This window comes from Vicugna pacos, chromosome 35 (genome assembly GCF_048564905.1).
Source record: "Vicugna pacos chromosome 35, VicPac4, whole genome shotgun sequence".
Taxonomy (NCBI): Eukaryota; Metazoa; Chordata; class Mammalia; order Artiodactyla; family Camelidae; genus Vicugna; species Vicugna pacos.
The window spans coordinates 15,171,172-15,194,167 of record NC_133021.1 but is presented as its reverse complement, the minus strand read 5'-3'; the positions used below and the strand labels follow the sequence as shown (position 1 = coordinate 15,194,167).

The following is a 22,996-nucleotide window of genomic DNA, read 5'->3' as shown; positions in this document are numbered from 1 at the left end:
GGGATATTAAATAATTTATCAATTATTTATTAAAACATTTCCCTTAGTTGTCAGTTTTTTGTTGTTACAAACAACACTGCATGAACATCATTGTTCACTTGTTCATCTATTAAGTATTTTTTGAGCCCCCCTTTCCCCCTGTGCGAGGCACTGTTCTGTGTGCTGGGGACACAGTGATGAGTTAAGTAGACAAAAGCATTATGGTCGTGGAGTTCCATTAGTGTATTTCTCTCCTTGTACCTGAGCAGTTTTCACGGGGTGTGTACCTGAAAGTGGGCTTCCTGGGTCAGAGCACAGCCTGAATTTTGATGGCCCTGCCCCCAGCCTTTCAAAGGGCTTTACCAGTTTGTCCTCCCACTCCAGCTATAAGATCCCATTTCTCCCATATATTATCTCCTTTTTTCCTGTTTGTGCTATTTGAAAAGAAAGAAAAAGAAGGCAAAACCTGAAGACTGTGCCTTGTGGAAAGACAGATGCTCTTACTTATTTGTATAGAATTACCAGTGGGTCTGAATAAAGTTATCTCAGTAGAAAGGCTGAAAACAGACTTAGGCCTCTGTGGGCTCGGTTAAGTTGGAAGCAGGAGCGATCAGTTTTTGATACTGGAATAATTTGTAGTCTGCATGAGAGAAATTTATTGGCTTTTAAAGGCTTAAATGTGAAAGGCAGAACTTGAAAACTTTCAGAAGGCAGTGTGGGAGCACACATGTCTCCTTAGAGTTGATCCTAGGAAGCGAAGGAGTTCTTTAAAAGACACGAAAAGGCAAACAATAAATGAAAAGATTGATAAATTTGAGTACATTAAAAAAAATTTTTTTTACTGTAAAAATTATAAAGAAATTAAAAAGTCAAATCACAAACTATGACAAACCACACTACGTAAAACTGTCAAGGGATTAATTTCCGCAACATACAAAGAACTCCTTGGGCTTGTTGAGAACAGGACAGGCATTAATGGAATAACGGGCAGACGATATGAACGGGCATTTCATGGGGGAAAAAAATGGAGATACACAAAAAAAACAAAAAGAGTCGCAGCCTAATTTCAGGAAAATGCCAGTTAAAACCGCAGGGAGATCCATTTTCCCTGCCGATGAGCAGAGTTTGACAGAGCCCGCGCCCTCTGCCTGTGCGGGTGAAGGCGGGATGACGGCTAGGCCAGCCAGTGCTGCCCTGTCCCGGCGCAGGCCGGAGCCACAGACACGCTCATCAGCAGTCACGGTGTCCTCACACCAGAGCGGGGATGGAGCAGTGCCAGCGACTGAACGATGAACCATCATTCTCTGTTTGGTTGGATTTCAGTAGCAACACTGAAATTTAAAAAACATCCACAGAACAGCGTACAGTGTGATTTTGTGATTAAAGAAGGTGAGAAATAGTCGATTCAGAAATCCTACACAGGGACACCTACACACTCGGTGCAGCTCCGAGGAGGAGGTGATGTAACACAGGGTGTGGTGGGACAGCCTCTGAGGGGAAATACAGAGGAGGGCGTTTGGGGCAACGGTGATGAAGTTGTGTTACTAAACTGAGTGTTTGATTATTTGTTAAATTGACTTACCCCTTTGTGTTTGTACAAGAGGTTTTATGATTCCAAACATCAGCCGCAGCCAATCTCGTATTTAACGTGACTCCTTGGTTTTTCTTACCACCTTGGCATCTGTAGCCCTTCCCTCATCCTGGGCACTTTATAGTCAGTAAATTAAGGTTTTATAAAAACCAGTTACTTCTGTAACATTTCCAGTTAATGCTAAAACCTTAATTCTGTTCTTTATACAAGTCTGGTAGGATAGTCATTGTCGTAAGTGAAGAATGTATTCTCCTTACATATATTCAGTTTTCATTTGAATTTTGAAATACTGGTTATAAGTACTTTTGATGGGTATTTTCACTTTTTAAAAAAGCCTTGAACAGATGTTAAAAACATACGCTAAGTAATTCAGCCTCGATGATGCCCATTTTTCCTGGCAGCTAGCGCTGGACATGTGGAGGAAACTGATGGTCGAGCCACTTCAGACCACCCTTATCCGAATGCTGCTCCGAGAAATCAAACAGTGAGTACTGACGCCGCCCTTCCGGGCAGGTCTGGGGCAGTTTGAGATGGTGTCAGTTGCATGGCTGTTGGCTGCACGAGGCCTCATTTTACTGTAATGAGCCTCATTTTCTATTTTAATGCCAGTATTTCTAAATCACTTTATAATCTCTTGGTTTGGGGGAGGGCAGATTTTTCTATGGCCTAATATGCTTAATAAATAAATAAGTCCTTGAAGGAAGTGACTTGTTTTGCAAGCCTGAAACCTCTTGGACTTGCAGGCAGTACTGGGTTGTTTGAATGTATCCTCAGCTGAACGTCTGATGGCGATAACCTGTTCAGGAAAACTGATTCTTCTAGTTAGTCCGTTACTTTAATAGTCGGTTGACTTGTGAGGCAGCCCTGTGGAAAGGTGGCTCCCCGCTCCGCTCCTGGCCCAGTGGTTGGCTCTTCACCTGACCGCTGTGCAAGGAGTTTAGGGTAGAGAAAGTGTTCCCGTGGGGTCCTGAGTAGAGCATCCTTCCTGCTGGACCTCAGCTCTGGGGAACCAGAAGTGAAACCTGGTGACACAGGTGTGCATGACCCTGCAGGTGCTGGGGGGGCTCCTCTAGGCCAGCAGTCACCGTGCAACAGCACCCACCCCACCCCCCAAGTCCGCTTCCTTTAAGACCCAGACACGGGGTTTCTACGTGAGGAAAGAAGCAAAGTGTTGTTCTCGCTGAGGCTCCTTGTGGTAGATGAGGGGTTAAAAAAGCCACAAGAGAGGATGAGAGAATATTTTCAATGTCCTGTTAATACCCAGTAGAAAGTGACATGCCAGCATTAAGTGACTTGGTTTGAAAGACTGTCTTTCATGCTTCTGATGACTCCTCGGTGTGCAGGGGTGGGAGGTGGAGCAGAGGTCTGCAGGTGACTTTCCCATGTCAGGTGGTCTTTGAACAAAAATTAAAGCTCTGCACAAAACTCTTCCCTCCCCTTTGACTCAGGACCGGCTTTGACAGAGAGTTCTCCACGTGCTCGTGTTCATGGCTCCGTCTCGGAGCTGTGAGGGGTAGGTTCATCAGTGAGATATGAGTTTGCAGTCTTTCTCTTTTGTACCTCTCAGTTTCTGAGAGAAGTTTTTCTAATTTCCCAGCTCATTTTAGAGTTACCGATTTTCATCCTTGTAATTGTAAGTTTCTGTCTTATAAATTCTGAGCCTTTGTTGTTAGTTGAGTAAATGTCAGGACTGCCCTGTGGTTAATTATTTTTATTGTTATATAGTAACTTTATGTATCTTGGGCTCTTCTTATTTTGTCACCTACTAATATTGTTAGAACAGTTTTCTCTTAGACTTTGGGGATTTTGTTGTATATGTGTCATTTAACTTTTTGAGTGTGGAGTTAAGTATGGATACAGAAAACCCTGCAACACAGGTGTGCTTCTTGATGACTTCTTATTGGGTGAAACCCTTATGAATGCCACCAGGTTAGGAAAAGAAGCATGCCAGCCCCCAAAACCTCATGTCCCGCCCCTCCTTTCTCCAGAGGTCACCACGGTCCTGATGCCAGAGCAATCACCTTCTATTTCTTCGTGGTCATATCACCCACACATGCTTTCCTAGACTCTGTTGTTTAGTCTTGTACATCCTTAAAAAACTGTACATGTCTTTTAAATCTTCTAATCAGCAGGTTCCTCCTCCGCCCTTTTTCCCTTGTCATTTTTTTGCTGACGAGACCTGGGTTTGATCTTCAGACTTTCCCGCTGTCTGGGTTCTGCTGCCTGCACACGGGCACACCTGTGGGTCCTCCTCTGTCCCCTGTGGACTGTGCGCGGGCACACCTGTGGGCGCTCCTTTGTTCCCTGTCCCCTGCAGACTGCGCGCGGGCACACCTGTGGGTCCTCCTCTGTCCCCTGTCCCCTGAAGACTGCATGCGGGCACTCCTGTGGGCGCTCCTCTGTCCTCTGCTCCCTGCAGATTGGTGGCTCAGTGGCTTCCTCAGATTCTGGTTGGTTCCCACTGGAAAAACTATAGAGATTTGTTCTTCTGTGATGTTTGATTTTCCACTCTTTTTGGCTTAGGCAGCCACAGGTGCTAAATACCAACATCTTTCAGTTTATTGACGTTTGTAAGACAGTGGCACTTTAATTCTGTCCTTTGGTTTTGTTTCTTAACTTGAAAATTTTTATAACGATATGCTTGCCTTTATCTGTTGTTTGGTTACCACTTAGGAGGGCAAAGTATCAGCTTGTTTCTTTTCTTAACCTGGTTGGTGAGATAATGAGCTGGTTTGCTGTCGTCCTCAGAAAGTGATCAGTTAACCTTTTTTCAGTGTATCGTGATGAACTTACGGGCTTAAATATGTTGGATTCACTGTCTTGTTTTATTAAAGCCTAAATCGCCCCCCTTCTGTGTGTTGCTGCAGCCCTTCTGGTAGGACCCTGGCCGTCCTTGGTAGCGCTCTGTCGTGTGTGTCAGGGCGCTCCAGGCTTGTCTTGTACCTTTTCTTCCCTGGACCCAGCGTCAGGTACTCAGTGAGAAACTTAGTCCTAAATACACAGATGATATGTAAGTACATTCTTGAAAACCTTTAATGTTCCAGACCCTTTCCTCAGCAGTCTTGTCCACACAGTAATCCATGTGACTGATTAACTGTCTTTTCACACCTTTTTGTGTATTTTTTTATATCTAGGTACAGAAGCAAATATGATACAGAATACAATAGAGAATGTTAATTTTGTTTTCTTGTCTAAGTATGTAATTTTAAATTTTTTTCTAACTTTTCAAAGACATACACGATATTTATACATATTAACTTCTTTTAAAATTCAGTTACGTGTTGTGATGCTCCTGTGTTAGTACCTAAAGGCCCTCCTCCTCCTTTCTGCAGCCCACGTGGCATGTGGTGGGTCTGTCTGCCTCTTCCCTGGTGATGTGCCTCAGGTCATCCCCAGGTTTTCCTCCCACAGCTCTTGCTTCTGTCGTGCGCACGTGCAGATGTTTGTCTGGAGTCGAAGTGTGCATGCGCCTGTTCCTACACAGCTGGCTGTGAGAACCTGCCTTCTCCGTTGCCACCAGTGTGTGACGCTGCCAGTCTGTCCAGTCTGCCGGCGAGCCATTCCCTGATCGCCCGGCTTCCCAGGGCCCCCAGGTGCACCCAGGTTGCTGCAGGCGTCCCTTCCTCCTGGCACCACACCTGCTGCTCCTGCGGGGACACACAGAGCAGCTCTTGTGGCCACCGACCCCACTGGTTTTGTGCCACAACAGCGCCCATCTTCCTTCACTTGCTTCCCTCCCTTCCTCGTAGCAGTTCTTTCTCTTACGCATTTTGGTCCATAGTTTGATTTTCTGTGCTATCCAGTCTTCACTCCATCTTTTTCTTTTTTTCTTTTTGGGGTGAGGGGGTGTAGGTTTATTTGTTTATTTTAGTGGAGTGCTGGGATGGAACCCAGGACCTTGTGTATCATGCTAAGCACATGCTCCACCACTGACTACAACCTCCCCTCCATACTCCATCTTTTTTCATTTTCTGCAGGCCCAGGGACTACTGCCAACACCAGAGTATTAAAAAGCATCCTTCCTGTCACTTCTCAGACTTTGGAGTCGGAGCAGGTGGCTGCACCTAATTTGTTGGAACCCTGTTCTCAAGAAGTTTCTCTAAGAGGTTAATTTGCCCTCATCACACAGCTGAGTCAGGACTTTAGAGAGTTCCAGCCTAACCTTTAATGATCATCACAGCCCGGTCTGCTGTCTGAGCTAAACTGGCTTTAATAGCCTTCATTTTAAAGTCACAACCGGTGTTTTTTTGCTCTCTCAGCCTTCTTCCCTCTAACTCATTGAAAATGCTCCCATTTTGCCGCTGTCCACACTTAAAACACTGTCATGACACCAGGCCCTGTGCTGCAAGCTTTTCTGAGTTGTGTTTAACCTTTGCGGTGTCCTCGCCAGGGAAGATTCTGCGATTATCCCCACCAGAGGGGGCGCCCCTGCGCGGGGTGACGCGGGGCTGGAGCCCAGGCAGGCTCGTCCAGACTCTGGTCCTGGAGGCTGTTGTTGGACCCTTCCCATGAGGTCCCACCGCCCAGCTGAGCGGTTTTGTTATCCTGGTGACTTTCTTATGGTCATTGTAGGCATTTTCCACATGCTTCTGTCAAGATCAGATTATAAGCCATTTATTTCTAAAGATTATTTACATTCTTTTCTCAAGACTATGATCTGACCTCATCTCTTGGGATCACTGTTCTTAGATGAGACCAGAGTTTATTCAGATGACCAGCTGAGTCGATGCTTTTGTATGTTACTAACAGCGTCATTTCACTGTTTGTTTTCATTAGCTGTCAGACTAGTAAAAATAAATGATAGTGATTTTCTATAGTGCCTTTTGTGCAGTTATAAACATGTGTACTGAACTTAAAGACTGAGTAAGTATGCCTGAGAGTTTCTGAGTTCAGATGTTGTTCTTACAGAGAGGGCACCTTAGTTGTTAAGCACTGGGAATGTCAGTGGTCCTTCCAGGCACAGTCTTACCTGATTCCAGCACATCTGGGTCTTTTGGAATCAGAAACAAAGGGCAGGAGTGGGAGTTCTCCTGGTGCCAGGCAGGGACAGCAGGGTTTGGTCATGAAACAAATTTTAGAGAACCTGATTTTCCAAATATTCAGATATTTGTCACTTTTGACTGATTTTCATTTGGTCCCAGGCAAAGTTAAAGGAAAAAAGTGATGCACTCCAGATCACTAGAAAAGGTGAGATCATTATGTCACCAGAGTTAATGTGGGCTTGGGAGGGAACTGATGGAAGTTCTGCAGAAGAGACACTCACCATGTCACCTGCATGAACTCCACCTTCTCTGTAGTGATGCCACAGTGCAGGTGTGTGACTAGGATTCCACGGCTGACAGGAGCACTGTAGCATATTAATTCAAGTAAAAACCTTTTCCCAGAACATTCAGATGATGGCGGGAAGAAGGGGAGGAGAGGGCTGGAGGGAGGATGGGACACAGACGTATAAAGGTCATCACTTCACCTGTTCTTAAATGTTAGAAACCTTTATTCCCAGTAAAAAGCAAGAAGATTTTACTAGGAAATGATGGTAATATATTTTTCTGTTGTTCTCTTTGTAAAATAATTTTTAGTTCAAGGAAAAACTGTTTTGAAGTGAGGTGGGAGATTCCAGCAGAAAGGTACGCCTCTGACTGTATGATGGTTTGATTGGAGCATTGTTATTGGAGTCAGAAATGCCCAGCTTAGAGCCAGACTCTCTTACTGCGGCTTTAGGCAAACTTTTTTTTTCCATATTTCATTTTCCTATTTCTGTAATTAGAGAAACCAAATTCATTTACATTTCTTACTATGGTTAAGACTTGCGTCACACTAGTACCTTGACTAAATAGGACCTTGTCACAGTGTCACGTGAATGACTGAGGTGATTTTGATCCCCTGCAGCTGTGAAGGGATGTGGACATGTCAAAATGCTTCACACTAAGTTTCTAAGTGGAGAAATGCCTTTGTGCCTGAGTGGGAGCCGCTGGGGCGCTTGCGGACCTCAGGGACCCAAAGTGGCCCTTAGACGTTGCATCTGGCCCTGCGTTGTACTGAGTGTGCCTTTGAGGAAGGCGTCCTGTCAGACCCCGCCAGGCATGCTTATGAGGAGTGTTCAGAGACCGAGTTCTCGGACCAGCTCCTCCAGGAATGGAGTTGGTGGGAGTAAAAGCCAGGTGTTCTTAAGCAGGTGGGGTATTACCCAGGTGTATTTACAGTCTTGAACTGACAGCCTCATATCTACTCTGTTACAACTGAAGACGTGTCATCTTAGTATCAACATGGTATCTTTCAAGTTTTTCTGTTGTTCATTGAAATTACATCTAATGTGTACATTAACCATCATAAATATAAATTCAGCTGCAGTATGAAAGTTATCTTTAAGCATCATGCATGCATTGATCTTTAAGATGTTTTATTCACAATGTGATTGGACCAGTAGAAGAGGCAGCTCCACTTTGGCACGTTTCTGTGTATTTCTGTAGATACTTGCATTCTCAAGAATGTTTTATGTTTTACCTGTTTCAGTGATCGTGGTGGAGAAGACCCAAACCAGAAAGTAATCCATGGGGTTATTAACTCCTTTGTTCATGTTGAACAGTATAAGAAAAAATTCCCCTTAAAGGTAAAAAGCCTCCTTTAAAAACATAAGTCATCAGACCTTTAACTTCTTAAATTGCTTCTTCTCATTTTTAAAATGTGATTTAATTGATTTATTTAGTTTTATCAGGAAATCTTTGAGTCTCCCTTTCTGACTGAAACAGGAGAGTATTACAAACAAGAAGCTTCAAATCTATTACAAGAATCAAACTGCTCACAGTATATGGAAAAGGTAAGAAAGAAAACATGTTAACTCCATCATTTACTATATGTCAGGTGTGGCTTCATTTAACACTAGTTATCCGAGTTAATGTATGTTTTTGGTGGGACGGCTCTGTTTTTCTGGTCCCTGTGCTGGGTTTTAGTCAGTGTTCAGCACCTGCTGATAAACCATCGTTCTTGCCGTGGCATGTTTTCCAGGAGAAACAGTGCTGTCCCGATTTTTATCGTGGTTGATGCTTTTTCACAAATCCTGATTGCTGGGTTTGCTTATCTTTGAAATTAATATATATTCACTTCCTTGGCAAAATAATACACTGTCTTTTGTGCTCAGCAGACGTGTTAGGGAATGAGGTAAGTGCAGAAGCTGTGTGTTGAGGTTTTACCTTCCTTCCTCTAAATGCAAGGAGAAAGTAGTCAAGATAAAGTCGTTCTAGAACTTGCTCTTTTTGTCTTTTAAGTTTTTGGAAGGCTGTGGAAAACCACGAGAAGTTTAGTCAGTAAACCAACACGTATTGATTACCGTATTTAAAATTCCATGTGTATTTTCTCAGTAGAAGAATATATTATAAATTCAGTCATCATACAAGATACTTCAGAAGTTTTTCCTAGTCTTTTCCATCAGCAGTGTTGCATTTTAAACATTTTACTATTGGACGACTTTTGTTAGTTTGTTTACCTTTTAGAAAAGTGAGATGTTGTAAAGGGATGACCGTGGCGAGGCTTCCCCAGGACGCGGGTCGGGAAGCATCAGGGTCAGCTGCTGTGCTGCTGCCGCCAGGCAGAGCCAGGCCAGGGTCTGGGTTGTTTAATCCTCCTCCTGCTGTGTCGCCGATGAGCTCAGGGGCCCTGAGTGAGGCGTCAGGCGTTTCCCACCGTCTATGAAGCACAGGTTGTACTGCGTCAGGCGTCTCAGCACATAGCCCTTTGTACATGTTAGACCCTTGTTGGAGGCTCCAGACCCAGTCCTTGGAAGTGCACCGAGTGTCAGTGCTGCTTATTCCCTCTTCATGTCAGGCCCTTGAAACCAGGCTGATAATAAAATGCTTAAAATGCAACACTGCTGATGAAAACACACAAGCAGTGCGCAGACAGTGGGAACAACCCAGATGTCTGTCAGGAGTTGGAAGACAGGGAAATGTCCATGCACACAGTGGAATATTGTACAGCCTTCAGTCCGAATAAAGTCCTGACACCTGTGCCCACAGGGGCTAACCTCGGACACGCTAGGAGAGGACAAGTGTCATGTGCTTCCACTTACACGAAGGGTCTGGAGCAGGGGATTCGCAGGGAGAGAAGGGAGATTAGAACTTAGCGGGGGGAGGGAAAGGGGTTACTGCCCAGTGGTCGCGGAGTAAGTTTGGTGTCATGAGAGTGTTTTGGAAATAGTTGCACAGCATTGTGAATGTAATGAATCGTATTGAATTGTATACTTAAAAATGGTTAAAATGACAGATTTTATGTTATATATATTTTACCACAATTTAAAAACACTAATAATGTAATATACCAAAAACCATTGAATTGTGTACTTTAAATGGGTGGTCGCATGATGTGTGAATAGATCTCACACTATTAAAAGGAAAGCCGTTGGAGGTCATGTTTGGAAAAGAGCATTTGTAAGAGCAGTTCATTCGGTTACGACTAATCCTTGTGGCCTCCTGTTTCCCACTCTGTGTCTTCCCTGGTTGGGCTCTTCCCCAACCACAGGGGGTTTATAGCTGTTCAAAGCTGCACTGAGGCTCTCCAGCCCTGTGTACATTCTCTCGATATGTGACCCCTGGTCCTCCACTTACTGTCACTTTATTTTTTCCTTTACCATCCTCCCTCACGTCCCTCAGACTAGTTCCTTTTTGCAGTTAGTTAATCCGTAAGCAGATGACATCGTACTTGTGTGCTGTACATGGCTAAGGCTGTTTTATTTTGAAAGGAAAACACTGACCAAGATGACTTTCTCAGTTGATGAAATACACGGGGGCACCCATTAGTCTAGACACCGTTCTGCCCACCTTGGTTTCTGTGACTTTGCCCTGAACTCTTGGCCCCACAGGCAGCACAGTGGGAAGTGAGGACCATGAAACTCAGTCCTGAGCCTCGTTTTCATCAGAGGATGTCTGAGAGGAGTCCGGGAGTGTTGTGTTACTTCCTTCTCAGCATCACCCTTTATGTCCAGGCAGACTCAGCAGTTCTCCCCCAGGCTTAAGGGTCCTTCATTCCCTGGGACCAGTCACGCGCAGAAACTCTGGTTCCATAGCGTCACATCACAGAATGTTTTCAAACTAAACTTCTGTAGGGGTATGTGCCGTGCTAGCATGATTTTCATTGCAAATGTGGTTTGTTTTGAGGTAGAAATTAGCCAGATGCTCTGCCTGCTGTCTTTATTAGCTGGTTCTTGTTAATGTTAATCAGTGTATTGTTTGTACCTCAGTGCTTTTTATACAGGATACGCTTTAATAAAGGTCTTGATTGAAATATTTGACTGTGACTTTTCTTGACTTTCAAAAATTTTAATGAAGTCGTTAATGTTATGATTATCATTACATACTGTTTATGTTTTTTAAGATGAATCAGCATAAAATAGACTAATCTATGTCCAGTTGATGTAAATTACTTTTTAGTTTGGTAGTTAAATATTCATGAAGTGACCACCTGTTCTGGTTTTTAATATTCACCCACTTGTCCTGTTGCCGGTTGAGTTGTCTGTATGTAGAATGATCGAGGTCAGTGAGTGAGGATAAAATGCAGCCTCTTAGCTTTAGTTTTGGTTCATAAGATGGTGAAATGTAGGTGTCAGCTGGAAGCATAAGCAAAATTTTGAAATGATTTATGGAATGTGAGTTTAAATTGGTTATATGATTCTTTTTATTACTTTTCCATGTCAGTTGCTTACCGATACTACAGGATTTTTTCCTCATAGTGGCTCATGACTGTAAGAATATATTTCTAAAGGTTCTAGGCAGATTAAAAGATGAAGAAATTCGATGTCGAAAATACTTACATCCCAGTTCGTATACTAAAGTGATTCATGAGTGTCAGCAGCGGATGGTCGCAGACCACTTACAGTTCCTCCATGCAGAGTGTCACAACATCGTCCGGCAAGAGAAGAAGAATGGTAAGTGACACCCCGGCCTCCGTGTGGGTGGAAAGCAGGTGATAAACCAGCTTTCTGCGTCATCCCCAGCCAGCCGAGATTTCAAACATATGTGAGTAACAGTCTCTGGAATATTCAATATGCCTTTTTACAGGTTATTAATATTTTAAAAGACTTTTTTGGAAAAGTATATTTTCACATTTTATTCTGAAGTCAAAAGAAAAACTGGGAAAATGTGTTTACACATCACAGGGGCCAATTCCCTTAATACATTAAGAGTTTCTAACAATAATTAATAGCAAAAAGACAAAGAATGTGAAAGAGAAATATAAATAGATTTTAAATATATGGAGATGCTCAATTTCACTCAAAATAGAAGTACAAAATAAAAATACAATGAGATGTTAGCAATAAGCAGTAAAAAAAATGGAATTTTTTAGAAAAAGAAAATAGTAGTTAAAGTTTTCAAATAGCAGGGAATAAATGTAACAAGACTCGTGCCAGACCTACGAGGAGACTAAACACTGTTGAGAGCAACACTGATGCACAGATCAGGGCCGTCCCCTCAAAACCCAGGATTTGTTTTGAGCTCGGGAAGTTAATACTCAGACTAAGAACAGTCAGGACAGCTTTGAAGAGCATGGTGGGAAAGCTGCAGGGTTGCATGACTTACAAAATGGGGCGTTGGCGCAAGATTAGACAGAGAGACCAGTGGGCTGAAGTAAAAAGCCAGGAAGTAGCCTGAGCACACGTGGACACTTCGTTTAGGACCAAGGTGGCCCTGCAGGGCACTGGGTGCCAGGGCCATTGGCTGCCCATTTGGAAAAGCAGTGAAATGTGATCTCTACCTCAAATGCCCTATACAAAATCAATTCATTGTGGGCCTTTGATCGAAAGGGAAAGCGGTGATACATCCAGAATGTAATATAGGAGAGTAACTTGATGACTCTGAGAGCAGAGGTAGATATCTCACATAAGACACAAAAAGCACTGACCACAAAGGAGATATTGATCAAGTCGACTACCTCAACATTAAAAACCTTGGGTCACTGAAGACCGTTAAGACCCTTGGATCATCAGAAGAGCATCACGAGACAGTCAGAGGACAGAAGAGCCAAGAATACATAATGGGGAAAGGCTGACTTTTTTAATAAATGTTTTTGGAAAAACTGGACATGCAAAGTAATGGAACTGGACCACTATCTTACACCATATACAAAAGTTAACTCAAAGTGAATTAAAGACTTGAACATAAGGCTGGAAGCCATAAAACTTCTACAAGAAAATGTAGGCCGTAAGCTCCGTGACATCTGTCTTGGCGATGTTTTTTGGATCTGACAGCAAAAGCAAAGGTAACGGAAGCAAAAATAAACAAGTGGGATGACATCAGACTTTTTAAAAAGCTGCACAGCAAAGAATCCACCAACAAAATGAAAAGGCAGCCTTCTGAATGGGAGAAGTTGTTTGCAAATCCTGTGTCTGATAAGGGATAAATATTTAAAATATACAAAGGATTCACACAACTCAGTAGAAAAAAAATGATTAAAAAATGAGCAGAGTATCTGGATGAACATTTTTCCAAAGAGACACACAGACGGCCAGCAGGTACATGAAAAGGTGCTCAACATCCCTAGTCCTCAGGGAAATGCAGATCCAAACCATGGTGAGGTGGCACTTGCAGCGTGGCTGTCATCATAAAAACTAGAAGTAACAAATGGTGGCGAGGATGTGGAGAGACGGGAAGTGTTGTGCATGGTTAGTGGGAATGTAAGTTGGTGTGGCCACTATGAAAAACAGTGTGGAGTTTCCTCAAAAATAAAAAATAGGACTATCATATGACCTAGGAATTCTACTTCTGGGTATTTCTCCAAAGAAAATGAAAACACAAACCCAAGAAGATACATGTTTATTTTAGCATTATTTATAGTAGCCAAGATAAGGAAACAGCCTGAGTGTCCATCAATGGATGAATGGATAAAAATACACAAACACACATGCATAATGAAATATCATTCAGCCATAAAAACATAATGAAATCTTACTGTTTTGTCACAACATGGATGGACCTCGAAGGCATTGTGCTAAATGAAATAAAGTCAGAGAAAGACAAATACCGCAGGACCTCACTTGCATGTGAATCTAACAAACAAACTGGCAGATACAGAGAACCGATCAGTGGTTGCCAGAGTCTCAGGGGTGGGTGAAGAGGGTCGAAAGGTACAAATTTCCAGTTATTAAAAAAACACTAAGGGGGATGCGATAATATACAGCATGTGACACTAGTTAATAACACTGTGTTGTATATTTGAAAGTTGCCAAGAGGGTAGATTTTTTAAAGTTCTCATCAGAAGAAAAATCACTGTAGATATGCATGGTGATGGATGTTAACTAGACTTGCGGTGGTGACCGTTTTACAACATGTGCAAATGCTAAATCACTGTTACAAACTTGAAGCTCATACAATGTTATATGTCAGCTACGCCTCAGAAAAAAGGAGACAGTCATAGGGTCACGTATTTGCGATGGCTGAGAGAGTTTTATGTCCAGAATATTAAACAGTCAAGAAATTTGAACAGGCGCTGCAGAGTAGAGACTATCCAGATGGCCAGGGAACATGTTAAAAGGCTCTCAGTCTCACTAAAATAGGGAGTGCCAATTAAACACACTGAGTCAGTACTAATCCCGTTTTGATATAAAATGAAGGTGACTGGAAATAACGTGTGTGGAAGTGTGTGGAGTAATGGAAACTTGTTACACTCCAGACCAAGAGTGTAAATCGATGCAGCCACCGGGACAGACGGACCGTGACCGCTGCTGCTGAGCAGACGTGTCCCTCGTGGTCCAGCCCCGCTCTCCTGGGTGTCCCCCCCACCGCCCAGCTTGCGTACACACACGCACAAAAAGACATGTACGTGCGTGCTCACAGCAGTGTTGTCTGTGATGCTCCAAACTGGCAGCAGCTGAGGCGCCCAGGAGCAGCAGACGGGTGGGGGTGGACAGGGCACAGCTGCACACGGCACAGGTGGACCCCAGGAGCGAAGCGAGTCGGAAACAGACGCGGAGGGTCCGTGATTGCGTTTTCACAGTAGTTCAGAGCAGGCGGAGCTAGTCTGTCCTAACCGTGGTGACCTTTGCAGAAGAACTAGGAGGAGTGGTCCGGGAGCAGTGTGAAGACGGCTTTGGGGTGCAGGGAACATCCGTTTCTTACCATGAGTGGTGATAACTGGGGTAGGGGGGGCATTCACATGCGACAGGTTGTTGAGATGTACACTTAAATGGTTTGTGGGCTTTTCTGTGTGTTATACATCAATAAAAAGTTTAAAAACCACTATACTGAAGTGTCATTTCCACCCCTCAGTGCAGAGATCAAAACGCTAGGTGACACATTGTCGCCAGGGAGCTCCTGGCTTCTGGGAACTGTCTGGAACCCTTGCACAGCGGGCCTGCCTCGCGGGTTTACGCTGCAAGTGGTCTTGCCCGTGGGGATGTCAGTCGTGACAGTAGTGTCAGGGCACTGGAGCAGGCAGTTTCCCATCAGTTGTTAAGGAGTTGCAGTAGAGCATGTGACAGGCAGCGGTGCCAGGTGGTGGCACAGTGTGAGGAGAGGCTGTGTGTCCTGACATGAAGGGTCTTGGGGTGAGAGGTGGTTCTGCAGTTGCAGACAGTCCACTGGTCTCCCATGCTGTCTGTGTAAAAGGGGCAGAGGTGGGAACAGGGAATTTCCCTGACCAGGTAGGAAGCAGCCCTGAAGGCCACCAGGCCACCACCATGTGGCTCTCCAGGAAGAGGACTGGGTGACAGGGTGGGCCCCGCATGCCCTTCTGTAATCATGCATTTGAACTGTATGTTACCTAGTGTATTAAAATATTTTGAACTATTTGGAAGTTTGTTAATGGCATTTCTGTCCCCTCAGACATGGCGAACATGTACGTTCTCCTCCGCGCTGTGTCCACCGGCCTACCTCACATGATTCAGGAGCTGCAGGACCACGTCCACGACGAAGGCCTTCGGGCGACTGGCAACCTTGCTCAGGAAAACGTGAGTCCGCGCAGGCTGGGCGCCTGCTCGGCTGCCATGGGGCTTTTCTTTTGACTTGGCTGTTGTAAACCGTGAGGGAGGAGTCCCGCCATGCCCGCGAATGAAGCGTCTTTATTAAAATGTTCTGAACCTAGACTGTGTTGGACACGTTTTGGAATTAATCGCATTATTAGAAAATCGGTGAGAGAGACAGACTTCTCAGTCGCACTGCTGTGTCCAGTTAGCAGTTGCTGACCAGCTTCTCACAGAAAAGCACGTTTCTGTGTCTAAATAACTGTGTTCCTGTGTGGCTGGCATTGGCATTCGGTGAGTAGCAGCAGTGTCAGTCATTGCTAGTGCAGACTGCTTGCAGTCTGGTTTCCTTTCACATGCTCTGAATTGGATCACCCAGGAAGCGAGTCTGGGTTGAAGCATTCTTCCCTAAATACATGCTTACCACCCAGAGTGCCCAGCAGGGACTCAGGTCCCTGACATCTCCTCTCAAGGGTCCCCTGCCAGTCTGATAGCCGTTCACAGCAGGGTGTCCCTCCTGTCAGAGTGCACTCCTGTTGGCAGGTTTTGCTGGACTGTGCTCCTTGTTTTTACTCATAATGGTTGACAGATAAGATAGATATGACAGGAAATGCTACTTCTCTTTCTGTTTTTGTAAAACTGTTAGTTTGTATTGTTCAGGTCTGCTGGCCTGTATTATTTATCAGGCTTATTGGTTTTTTTACTGGTTTTTCATGTTCAGGGTGTTGACGACTGGGCACAGGGCATGGTGTTGAGTTGTGGGCAGCAAACATGAGGGGACCCCCTTGCAGGAGACTCACATCGTTGTAGCTGACTCGGGGTCTTTGGTCCAGCTGCACAGTTAGCCCCATTGATTTAAGAGAGAAAATTCATCTTTCACACTGCTGGGCGCTTCTTCCCTCTGAGACGTGCGGACATGCCCTGCCCAGCTCTCGGGGCCTCAGCTCTCACGGATGATAGCTTTCTGACTTCTCCCCTCTCTCCGCCTCCAGTGGCTTGAAGGCTGTTTTGGTTTATGTAATCCTCTCTGAAACTGAGAGGCCTGGTGCTCTGACTGTGTCTTGTTACACTTACAATGCGGAATTCCAGCGCCGGGCAGAAGTGTGTTTTCAGTGGGCTCTGCTGGCAGAGGAACCTGCATTTCTGGTGTTGAATGACAACTAAGTTCAACATCAAAGCATTAGATTTTTAAGACCATCTTAGCTAAAAACAGTTTTTGAGGGTGGGTGTTGTGTGTAACATTAATTTGCTTGGGGAAATCTTTGCTCTTAAATAGTTCTTCACTAAGCCTCATTACATCCTTGAACTTCTTAAAATAAGCTTTGTACTTTGTATTTCATGTCTTTAGATGCCAACACTATTTGTGGAGTCGGTTTTGGAAGTACACGGTAAATTTGTTCAACTTATCAACACTGTTTTGAATGGTGATCAGCACTTTATGAGTGCATTGGACAAGGTAACTTTTTAGTACATGTTTCTTTATATAAAATACTCTTCACTTAATCATTCTTTAAGGCAGTTCCAGAACTAGGGCTTCTAAATGTGAGATTTCTAGTCTGGACACAGAGATTAACCTTAACAACCAATTTCGTAGTGAAAGTTAAAACAGAAGTATGTAACTTACAACTTTTAAGTGAATAACTGAATGGTTAAATCAAATGCTTAAATCAGAAGGGTATTGAACTTCCCATGATTATGCTAGATGAGGAGAATTGTTAATAAACTGTATGTTCTGAAAAATACATGTGTAATTTTAATATTCTTTAGTGCTCATTTTTCCTTTGAATTTAATATTTGGATGATACTCGAAAGAAATACTATTTTTATAAACTTTTTCATTTAAATTTGCTTACATGGTTGTAGTTAAGATTTTTAAAAATTTAGTCTTATTTTATCTGTGTTCAAGCATCAGTAATGAATTATACAGAGTATCTTTCAGCAGGAGCAGGATGTATAATTACTCTAATTACCCTGAAGGCTACAGGGAGGGGAGTTTGCCCTGTGTTAGGTATGAAAACAGTGCCAACAGACTAGCACCAGGACGCTGTGTCTGGGGTGGGGTGGTGACTTCTGGATGCACAGATTACAGCGTGCACTGAGCCAGCTGGTTTTTACCCTGTTACTGGAGGCCAATTCCTGGTCTGTCTTCTGTTTAGGCCCTTACATCAGTTGTTAACTACAGAGAACCCAAGTCTGTTTGCAAAGCCCCTGAGTTGGTAAGTTTGATGGTTGCTTAAATGTATTATAAAAAATCAGTATTAGAAAATGAAAGGTGAGGAGAATGTCAAATTAATTTGTTTTTGTAGAGTTTTTCAGAAAAGTAGATGAAATTAAATTATTAAAAATAAAACCTGATGTGTATAATTTGGCATTCATTTAAGGAATGAATAGATCATTTCTATAGTCTTTTCCTAGGAAATAATCAAAGGAGAAAATATCCCATTTTACAAAGTTTGGGTTTGAAAGTATGATTGCTTTAAAATAGTTTGCATTACTTTTCATAGAGATTTTATTTTATCTGAAGTTTAAAGGGAATGTGATGAAAAATGTTTGATAACCTTTAAAGGAAACTTGATTACAAGGTTGTAAGATTTTTAAAAAGTATTTGTTTCATGTCAGAAATTAAAGAACTGCTCAAAACTCACCTAGGTGTTCCCACTGAAACTGGTGTTGGTTTTTTATTGATCATTAAGTGTTGGTTAGATTTTTGACTTGTTTATAGTTTTTTTTTAATTTATCTGCCAATGTGTATTTTAAGTTCTTCAGTGCATGTCCGTGATTTTTAAAATGTAAGCTTTAGGCTGGTGAAGACCCTTGGTCTCATTTTGTGAGGCTGCCACGTTCCTCCTTGAGGAGGCTCCTTCCTGAGAGTTTCTGTTGATTTCTCTTTGAGCTCGCTAAGTACTGCGACAACCTGCTGAAGAAATCAGCAAAGGGCATGACCGAGAACGAGGTCGAGGACAAGCTCACGAGCTTCATCACCGTCTTCAAATACATTGACGACAAGGATGTTTTTCAAAAGGCAAGTTATGAGTCGAGAAGTTTTATGTGTGATTTAAATCATCAGAAAGGAAGTAATCTTTTAAAATATTTTTTAATGCAGTTCTACGCGAGAATGCTGGCGAAACGTTTAATTCATGGGTTATCTATGTCTATGGATTCTGAAGAAGCCATGATCAATAAATTAAAGGTACTGTAGGCCTTTGGTACGATAATGTCCTAGAAATTACTCCGCTAGCACACAGAGACATTCATGGTAGCCTCTGAGTGACACCAGGAAGTAATCCATCAGCAGGTGGCGAATGAATGTACAGCGATATAGTCGTGGCGGGGGTGCACATGCTGTGTTAGAGGACACAGGCTCTCTGCGTGTTGGTACAGAATCACCCACAGGATGAGCAGTGTTAACTTTGCAAAAGACGTGTTATTCATAAGTCAACGTGGCTGAAATATTCCTTTAAGTACAAGTTTTGGAGTACATTTGAATTTCAGTTCATTTTTACATCATTTTAGCTTACATGCTGATGAGAATAAGTAGTAACTGATTCATGTTTGTCCTGAGTTACTCGGTACTTGATAATTTTCCTGTATGGTAGACACTGGATGTGCAGTCCTTTTAAAATATACAAAAAAAACTTACCTATTAATTTTTAAAGGTAATGTTAACAAAGTTTTTTATATCCCAGGGCTAGAGGTCCAAATTTTCTGACCTGGTGATGACAGAGTTTTGAACAATTTCAAAGAAATAGGTTTCTCCGTGACCCCATTGATGGCATTAAATACATGTCTCAGTGACCTTCTTTTAAAACTGACTGCAGACTCAGGTGCTCCCAGTACCTTCCACGTGTGTCTGATGCTGTCTGTAAGCCTTACAGAGTGTTTCACACACGGTGATGGAGCATTCTGTAGTGTTGAAGCAGTGTACAGATTTATAGGAAGGCTCTTGTCTTAAAGGGAGATTTGTCATTTCATAAATATGTTTTAATTCACTTACTTAATCTGCATTAAAAAAAAAAAGAAGGGAATTTTGGGAAGGGTCTGAGTAGCTGTTTTGGGTCACGACTAGCACACGCCTGTGTGACGTGCGAGCAGGACCCTGGTCAGACCTGCTGGCAGAGCGTGCTTATCAGTGTGCTTTATTATTTTTGTTTTTAAATCATCTATTTTTTAAACTTTTTTTTGCAGCAAGCCTGTGGTTATGAATTCACCAGCAAGCTGCATCGGATGTACACGGATATGAGCGTCAGCGCGGACCTCAACAATAAGTTCAACAACTTCATCAAGAGTCAGGACACAGCGATAGACTTGGGAATTAGTTTTCAGATATATGTCCTCCAGGTACGCGTGTGCGTCTTCCTGTGGCATTGTTCTCTCAGCATTGCAGATCCTCTGGCGCGGAGGAGCAATAAGCAGCTGCCGGGCTGCCTTTCTTCCAGTCAGAGGATTGTCACTGGTAAAGGGACAAGTTATGTCGATTTGGAATGAAAGGTGCTGAGCTAGTAACACTGAAGGGTTTTCTCAAAATTTTGAGGAGGGAGATCATTGTGTACACATGTCCTTTCGAGGGAGATTCTGTCCATTTACTTGCTGTCTTCTCGTCCAGGCTGGCGCGTGGCCTCTCACTCAGGCTCCTTCATCTACGTTTGCAATTCCCCAGGAATTGGAAAAAAGTGTACAGATGGTAAGTTTGCAGAAAATATTTTGGAAGACCTAAGGAATTGTAATAGTTGTGTTCATGTTACATGACTTTAAATATTTTTCCAAAGTCTAAAGGGCTCATGTGATATAAAAATACATTCATAAGTTGTGGGTAGTCTGCCTTGTAGGAAGAGTATAAATTATTGTGATTACTAATATTAAAGTAAAATGCTTTGAGAGTCAGACAGTTCTTTGCCAAAGCACATCTCTTGTTCTTAGTAAATCTGTTATCTGGCTTAAGCAATATTAAATTACAAAAATTTTGATATTAGAAGAAAGTTTAGGATCCAGTACTTAAACAGTCACTCTCATTTTTCATTTGAATGTTGAGCCATTTTAATAATTCATCTTATAAAAGTTAGTTTTATTTCTGGGCTGTAATTTAGGTAAATATATAGACTGAAGTATCCTAGAAAAAATGGATGGAAACTGGAAAATGCAAGTAAAAATGGTTTGTAAATGTGACTAAATAGAAACTTTAGAATACTTACCAAAAGTTTTTAAATAGACGCTGGAGACCACGCCCTTGACGGCTGTTGAGCTGTAACTCACACACCACACGGCTCAGTTCGTTCCAGCAGGTGTGACAGAGCGCGCGGCCTGGGCGGCTTGTCAACAGCAGAGCCTGAGTTCTCGCACAGGTCCGTAGGCTGGACGGTCAAGGTCAGGGTGCCAGTCCTTTGCGGGTCACAGACTGCTGGCTGGGTACCCATGTGGTGGCAGGGGCTGGGGATTGTAAGAGCGCTAATGCCACTGGGTGAGGGCTGCTACCTCATGATCCAAACACCGGCCAGAGGCGCAACTTCCTAAAATCAGCACATTGGGCACCAGAATTTCAACGTACGAATTTGAGGAGACACAGACTTTCAGATCACAGCACTCTACGGTTCACTCATTTCAAGTGTCCACTTTCAGTGGTTTTCAGTGTATTCACAGAGCTGTGCAGCCATCAGCACCATTAATTTTAGAACATTGTTATTACCCTAAAAGAAACTGTTTTCCCATTCGTCATTCCTCACTGTGCCCACCTTCGTCCCGCCGCCCCAGCCCCAGGCAGGCTGTGCTCCTCCTCTGTAGAGTTGCCTGGTTTAAGAGTCTCATGCTCTACCGACTGAGCTAGCCGGGGGGAGATTAGAGTTGCCTGGTTTAGACAGGACTCATGGTCCCTTGGGACTGACTTCACGCACTTCGCAGGGTGTTGGGTCCATCCTGCCGTCCTGGGTCAGCAGTGCCCCCTTTTCACTGCCGAATGGTGTTCTGTCGTGCGGGTGCACCACATCCTGTTTTTGCCCGTCAGTGATGGCGTGTGCGCCCTTCCTGCCTTTTCGGCATGTGCATAATTCTGCTACGGAGATGACATTCACGCACAAGGTTTTGATAGGATGAGCATGTTTTCATTCCTCTTGAAACTGACCCTTTTTGATTCTCTAACTCACCAGAAGAGGCCTCTTATTTCTCAATCGGGTAGAAGTTTGGGCAGCATTTTTTCCCAGCAGGATCTTCATTATCTATTAGTCTTTAAATATTTGGGTAGTAACTGAAGGTTGTGAATCAGGTTATGCGTATGCTCATGAAGTTTAAAATGAAACTGTTCCTTTATTACACTGTTTCCTAGAGATGCTCACAATGTGTAGTTTTAATCTTTTTTAAAAGTACGTTATTTTTGTTTCTTTCAAAATAAAGATTATAAAACAAATAACACAGTGTAAGCTCTGGAATCAAAATTCCTGGTTTTAAACGTCTGTTCTGTCATTTACTGTGCTCTGTGACTTTGGGCAGATAACTTTCTAATTTTCCTGTTAACTGGTAATACCACCTCAACTGTTGATATGAAGATGAAACAAGAGAATGTGAAGCACTTAGCCGGTCTAGTAAGAACTCAAGAAGTGGTCTTGATGGTGGAAGAAGCAGTAGTTAATGGCGACAGGAGTGGTAAGAGCAGACTCGCATGGACGACCAGGTGGATTTTGAGATGCCGCACTAAGACAGACTTTCAGAATAGGAGTCTAATTTAGGATTCTTCGCATCTTTGAGAAGGCGGAAAGCACAAACCATGCTAGAAACTATGGAGAAGTGCACCCGTCCGGATGGGCAGACTGTGATCCCAGAGTTGGGGGTGGGGGGAGTGGGGGGGGACCAGGTAAAGCACTCTGATGTATTTGTGACCAGGCAAGAAAAAGAAAACTGACCTCTTGCCTTTGGCAGCTTTAAAACTTATTCCTTCTTAAGAGCCAGCTTTAATAAATTTTCTTTTTAACTTTGTTGTTCTCTTTCCCCTTGAGATAATTATTTTGCAGTAATTACTGGAATATTGGAATAAGCCCCTTAAACTTAATTTATTAACAAATGGCCTTCCCCAGGTCCCGGTGTCCTCATTTCCAGACAAGGCAGCGTGTTTCTCTCTGGCTGCCGAATGGCGGTTCCGGGAGTGCTGTTCTCTCCACTTGGACTTTCTCTGGTTACCAGTAGAGGGAGTCTGTCCTTTCATTTTTTTTCCCCTAGTAAATCCAAGTTTTCAGTTACATAAGAATGAAAATTAGTCTGTGTATTTAATAGTGTACATTTTTTAATCTTAAGTTAATTAATTCATCTTGCCTTAATGATCATTTGTATATTTCACATCTTTACCTTAAATATAGCTGACTATCAGAAATCATGTCCATTTTACATAAATGTATCTTAAAACTACAGAATTAAGCTTTATTTAAAAGTAATTTATTTTGCATATTAGAACAATAAATCTTAATTGTTATCCTCTGTCTGTACCTGGTCCCCAAACCTGAATA

General features: G+C 43.0%; 1 protein-coding gene across 5 annotated transcripts in view; it reads left to right on the top strand.

The window, feature by feature from the left end:
* CUL2 (cullin 2) overlaps window positions 1–22,996 on the top strand; it is a 74,364-nt gene that overhangs the window by 38,321 nt on the left and 13,047 nt on the right. For 4 of the 5 annotated variants that reach the window (XM_072955471.1, XM_072955472.1, XM_072955469.1 and 1 more), the window contains exons 6-16: window positions 1,972–2,054; window positions 8,081–8,177; window positions 8,274–8,384; window positions 11,321–11,483; window positions 15,376–15,500; window positions 16,861–16,968; window positions 17,669–17,728; window positions 18,406–18,534; window positions 18,616–18,702; window positions 19,698–19,850; window positions 20,116–20,193. In XM_072955471.1, the coding sequence (XP_072811572.1) occupies window positions 1,972–2,054; window positions 8,081–8,177; window positions 8,274–8,384; window positions 11,321–11,483; window positions 15,376–15,500; window positions 16,861–16,968; window positions 17,669–17,728; window positions 18,406–18,534; window positions 18,616–18,702; window positions 19,698–19,850; window positions 20,116–20,193 (1,194 nt within the window). The remainder of the gene's footprint in view (window positions 1–1,971; window positions 2,055–8,080; window positions 8,178–8,273; window positions 8,385–11,320; window positions 11,484–15,375; window positions 15,501–16,860; window positions 16,969–17,668; window positions 17,729–18,405; window positions 18,535–18,615; window positions 18,703–19,697; window positions 19,851–20,115; window positions 20,194–22,996) is intronic. The other variant, XM_072955473.1, reaches the window with a different exon arrangement.